This window comes from Gracilinanus agilis, chromosome 4 (assembly GCF_016433145.1).
Source record: "Gracilinanus agilis isolate LMUSP501 chromosome 4, AgileGrace, whole genome shotgun sequence".
Lineage (NCBI taxonomy): Eukaryota > Metazoa > Chordata > Mammalia > Didelphimorphia > Didelphidae > Gracilinanus > Gracilinanus agilis.
In genome coordinates this window covers 29,779,360-29,785,359 of record NC_058133.1, presented here as the reverse complement: position 1 = coordinate 29,785,359, position 6,000 = coordinate 29,779,360, and the positions used below count along the sequence as shown (strand labels likewise).

The 6,000-nt window shown below is 47.1% G+C and overlaps 1 protein-coding gene across 1 annotated transcript in view; it reads right to left on the bottom strand.

Annotated features, from left to right (window-relative positions):
- AGBL4 (AGBL carboxypeptidase 4) overlaps positions 1-6,000 on the bottom strand; it is a 918,272-nt gene that overhangs the window by 43,989 nt on the left and 868,283 nt on the right. The window contains exon 8 of the mRNA XM_044674812.1: positions 2,449-2,560. Within this exon, the coding sequence (XP_044530747.1) occupies positions 2,449-2,560 (112 nt within the window). The remainder of the gene's footprint in view (positions 1-2,448; positions 2,561-6,000) is intronic.

The following is a 6,000-nucleotide window of genomic DNA, read 5'->3' as shown; positions in this document are numbered from 1 at the left end:
TCTTCTCTTCTCTTCTCTTCTCTCTCTCTCTCTCTCTCTCTCTCTCTCTCTCTCTCTCTCTCTCTTCTCCTCCTCCTCCTCTCCCCACCTCCCTTCTTCTCTCTGTCTCTGTTTCTGTCCCTCTCTCTCCCCATCTTTCTCTCTCACACCCTCTCCCTTCCTCTCTCTGTCACTCTATCTCTGTCTCTGTCTCTGTCCCTCTGTCTGTCTCTCTCTTCCACCCTCTGTCCCGCCTCTCCCTCTCCCTTCCCTCTTCAATCTCTCTCTTTCTCCCCCCTCTCATCTCTTTCTTCCTCCCTCTTTCCCTCCCCTTCTCTGTTTCTTCCTCCTCCTCATCCTCTTATTTTCAAAGTAGCTCCTGGTGGCCCTGGAAGTGGATTACTTTGACTCCAGGAAAAGGATGCTAAAGGAGCCACAGCTCAGTTGTTATAGCAACCATATTCAGTTGTTGGGGTGCTGGCCTTTATGGGGAGGGTAGGAAGCCCTACTTAGAGCACAGATCTCTTAGAAGATCTCTGGGGGAGTTACCAGGCATGAGGGGACCAGGAAGGCAGGAGACGAGGCTGAAGAATATAGACTTTGCCTCCTTCGATGCCGGTCACTGGGGCTCCGAAGCAATGCCAGAGGCTGCTTGAAGTTGGGGGAGAAAAAGCCTGGGAGCCCAGATCCTGGGGCTCTTGCTCCCTTTTCCCCCTAAAGTTTTACTGTCTATCTTAGTAACGCCTCTAAGGCAGAAGGGCAAAGGCGCAGCAGCTGGGGTTAAGTGAATTGCCCAGAGTCACACAGCTAGGAAGCGTCTGATGTCGTTTTTGAACCCGGGTCCTCCCCGCTCCAGGGCTGGTGCCAGGCAATGAGCCACCTCGCTGCCTCTTCGTGTCCCTTTTTAAGAATACTGTTTTGTGTGACCTTGGACAGGACATTTCCCTTCCCATTTTCCTCTACGGTCCACTTAGAGAACGCTTTGGCCATTCTGATAAAGAAGATGGCCGATATCCAAGAGGGAGGCCCAGGCCGCTGTCCCTTCCTGTGAGCGCCTTCTCCCTGCCACTGCCTCCCCTTGGCTCTGGATGCACCTGCCGTGCACACAATTGTTGGCACACTGGCTCTCCCATTAGACGGTGACCTCTGGAGGGCTGGGATGATGTCTCTGCCTTTCCTTGTATTCCCGGCCTTTGGCCCAGGGCCCAGCACATAGTAGGCGTGTAATGAATGCTTGTCGACTGAAGGATTCCCTGGATAGCTTACTCCGTGCTCAGAATTCTTTGGTTCTCAGCCCCTGGTGCGGGGGAGCCCCTGGTGCGGGGGAGCCCCTGGTGCCCGGGGAGCAGCATGGCGGCTGGACTCGAAGCCAGACCATCTCCTTCGGAGCTCGGCTCCCGTCACCTCCTCCCACCCCCACCTCCCTGCTTAAATGGAAGGCTGGGTTTTAAGGTAAACCTGAATCCATTCCACTTGTTTGATTAAACTGGGCTCAAGCTCTGCCAACCCCAGGCGGAGAAGCTCTGGAGCGGGAGGCGGGAGCTGTTCTTACAGAAATGGTTGCATTTACATTTACAGAAGGGGATGCCAAACACCAAGAGAATCCGATGGTTGTCGGGGCTCTCCGTTCTACCGACAGCTCTAAGACAGAAGAGCAGCAAGGACTAGGCAAACAGGGTGACGTGATTGAGGCCGCCCACCTCTAGGAGGGGGCTGAGGCCAGATTTGAACCCAGGTCCTCCCGATTCCAGACTTGGCTCTCTACGGACTGAGCCACCTCGAGGCCCGGGATAATAGAGCTGTTCAGAAGCAGCGCCTGTGGCCGTAGCCAACACGGAAGGTGGGCCACGAAGGGGACTTTTGCCCCACCTGGAAGAAGCCAACACAAAGTGTCTTGGGCAGAGGAGTCACAGCTAAGTCTCCCTGGTCCAGACGCCTCGGCTGAGGCAGCCTCCAGGTGGAAGTAGAGAGGCTACCCTTGCCCTGATCCAGCCTCCAAGGCCCATCGACCATCGTCTCTGCTAGTAAACTAACAGGGTCCTTCTCTCCACTGCCACGAGCCATCTCTGGGGCCATTCCCGGTAGAACGTCCCCAGCTAGGCATGGAAGGAGAGTAGGGCAGGCCACAGGGCTTTGTCTGGCTCTCATGGTCTCAAGGAGGCAGAAACTACTGAGCCTGGCGGTTCCTCACGGCAGAGGCTGACCGCTAGGTGGAATCTTCCAGGCCTGGCCCAGCCTTCATCCCTCCGCAGTGTCTCAGGCCCTCCGCCCATGGGGAAGGGTCTTTGTTTCTCCTGACCTGAGATCTGAGGCCTCTCCCAGACATCTCTCCTTCCCCCTCAGCTGACTCTGCCTTCGTGCCGGCCCTCTGTGAAAGCGTCCCAGGATTCCTGGTCATAGTTTTGTTTCGAACCCATCCCCATCGCTCTCGAGGCAGAGGGAATGGAGCCAGGTTGTAGCATCACTCACCGGGTCATTGTACATCTGGATAATGAGCTGTTTCACCCCATACAAAGTTGGGTGGGCCCATGGGGAAGGGTCCAGCCAGTGACGATTCAGATCAAACCCCATCAGCGAGCACCTGGGAAAGACCAAAGAGCAGCAGTCAAGCAGGGCCCGGGTAGAGGTCAGGGGGCTCTGAGCCAGTCCAAGCGTGACCCTGGAGCCTTAGGGGAAACTGAGGCACCAAGAGAGAGACAGAGGCAGGAGTAGGGCCAGGGTCCTCTAATTCCAAGTTCTGGACCCCCTCCGTGATGTCATGCTTCCTCTCTGACCAGAACTAACATGAGACCAAGCATCAGGGAGCCTAGATTTTCAGTTCAATTCCATTCAATTCAGTGAGTCACTGTGCTCACCACTAGGGATACAGAGACAGAAGCTATTTTGAGGCAGCACTTGCCCTCAGGGAGGAGACACTCTACTCGGGAGACCCACCATCGCCCCAAATCAGGGCAATACAAGGACTGCAGAGCAGCCCGTCAGGATGTGGGAACCAGCTTCCTCTTTGCTGAGCCCCAAAGCCTTTGGAGGAGCAGCCTGGTTTCTACGACCCCCCCAAATGCTAATTGCAAGGGAAAGGTACTGGGGGCAGCTGAGTTCCATGATGCTGCTCCCTCTTGGTGTACCTCCAGCCTGCCTGATGGCTCCTTCTCAGTCTCCTTTGCTGGCTCCCTAACTGGGTGTTTCCGACACTCACTTTAAGGCTATATTCCATGTCTGAAAAATTCTCTCTCCTCTGGTCTGACTACTGACCTCCCTGGCTTCTTTTAAGTCCCAGCTACAATTCCACCTTCTCCAGGAAGCCATCCCCTTCTCCAGCGCCTTCCCTCGGCTAATTCTCTCCTATTATTCCTATCTATAGTTTGTTTTGTATGTATTTGTTTGCATGCTTTCTCCCAATTTAGACTGGAAGCCCCTTGAGGGCAGGGGTTATATTCTGCCTCTGCATGTCCAGTGATTAGCACAGTGCCTGGCACATAGTTGATGTTGAATATTGATGGATTACTGATTGGACTATTGTAGGTTCTTATCACCTATTTGGCAATATTCTGCTGATAGTTCTGCCTGCCTCAAATGTCTCCCCACTACAATCCATCCTCCATTAAGTCATTAAGGTAATTTTCCTGAAACACAGCACTGACCATGTCACTCTCTTACTCAATAAACTCTAGTGGTTCCCTATTGCTTCCAGGATCAAAACAAAATCCTTTCTTTAATCCTCCTTATTATGCCCAAAGGGCTTTAAAAGAATGCAAGCCCTTTGATCCAGCCAAACCAATACTAGGTTTGTATCCCAAAGGGATTTTTTTTTTAATGGGAAAGGACCTATTTGTACAAAAATATTTATAGCTTCTCTTTTTGTAGTGGTGAAGAATTGGAAATTGAGAGGGTGTCCCTCAATTGGGGGATGGCTGAACAAACTGTGGTAGATGATGGTGATGGAATACTACTGTGCTGGAAGGAATGACAGACAGGATGATTTCTATAAGAACTGAGAAGACCTCCATGAACTGATGCAGAGTGAAAGGAGCAGAATCAGGAGAACATTGTACACACAAACTGAAACACTGTGGGATGATCAAATGTAACAGACTTTTCTACTAGTAGCAATGCAATGATCCAAGACAATTCTGAGGGACTTATGAAAAAGATGCTATCCACATCCAGAGAAAGAACTGTGGGAGTAGAAATCCAGAAGAAAAACATATGATTTATCACTTGTTTATAAGGGTATAGGATTTGGGGCTTGGGTTTTAAAAGATTACAAAAATGAATAATATGGAAATAGGTTTTAAGCGATAATACATGTATAACGCAGTGAAATTGCTTGTCAACTTCAGGAGGAAGGAAGGAAATAAGGAGGGAGACAACATGAATCATGTAACCATGAAAAATTTTAAAATAAAATAAAATTAAAAAAACAACCCTCATCCTTCAAATTACTTATTAATTCCATGTACATGTCAAATTAAATTTTCTGTGGACCTAATACAGGTGGTGCAATGGATAAAGTGCCAGGCCTGGGATGGGGAAAAATTGAGTTTAAATCTGACCTCAGATACCTCCTAGCTGTGTGACCCTGGGCAAATCACTTAATCCTATTTGCCTCAGTTTCTCCATCTGTAAGAAGCTGGAGAAGGAAATGGGAAATTATTCTAGTATCTTTGAAAGGGAAACCCTAAATGGGATCATGGAGAGTTGGATATTACTGAAGAACTAAACTATAATAATAAAATACCTGATCTAACTCCCTAATAGAATGTAACCTGCTTGAAGACAGAGATTACAGCACATTACATTGATCTTTATTTCCCCAGGACTGAGCACACACATGTTTTCTTTTGTTTGTTTGCTTTTCTTTTTTTTTTGTAAACTCTTATTGATTTATTTCTTTTTTTCTTGTTCACACCTGGTTTATTCTTTGATTCAATTGATTAACTTATTGCAGAGTTCAGGTAAGCTTCACTCATACATAAATGAAGAAACTGAGTCGAGGAAAAAGAAGGTTTTCTTTTTACCCCCAAAGGACACATAGTGGCACTCAAGCCTAGAGCTTAGGTCTTTTGGCTCTCATTCAGTACTCTGCATAGTATGCTATTAGGTTAGGCCAACCAGCAAAAAATCTTTCCTGGGCCAGGAAAAGATGCTAGTTAGATGATGATGATGATATGTTGTTGATGGTATTGATGATGATGATGATTGAATTTGGATTTGGAGGTTTTCCTTCCATTTAAACCTTTCTGATCCTTCCCACTGTAATGATTAAAATTTTCATGGAGACTGTCTCCAACCTCTTTCAACCTTCCATTGTATTGGTCTTCTCCCCACCTCATCCCATGCACTTCTTTATGAAATATAAAATTATCCCATTTTATCTTTTCCCATTTCTCTTAGTATATATAATTTTTATTTTGACATTTCATCCAGTTTGTCACCGTTCCCTCTAAGTATACTTCTTCTAGCTACCCTGATCATAACATTTTTAAGAGTTGCCAATATCATTTTTTCTTATAAGAATACAAATCATTTGAACTTATTGGGTCCTGTCTTAAAAAAGTTTTTTGTTTGTTTGTTTTTTCCCTTTCTTAATGAGTTCTGTGTTTGGGCATCAAATTTTCTGTTTAACTCAGGTCTTTTCTTCATGAATGCTTGGAAGTCTTCTATTTTATTAAATGACCATATTTTCCCCTGCAAGAATATAGTCAATTTTGCTGGGTAGTTGATTCTTGGTTGTAGACCCAATTCCCTTGCTTTCCAGAATATCATATTCCATGCCTTCTGGTCCTTCAATGGGGATACAGCCAGGTCCCTGTGCTAGCCTAACTGTGGTTCCATGATATCTGAGTAGTTTCTTCTTAGCAGCTTGTAGTATCTTTTCCTTGGTCTGGTAGTTCTTGAATTTGGCTATAACATTCCTGGGCATTGTCAATTGGGGCTTAAATATAGGAGGTGATCTGTAGATTCTTTCAATCTCCAGTTTTCCCTCTTGTTTAAGAATGTCGGGGAAGTTTTCTTGGATAA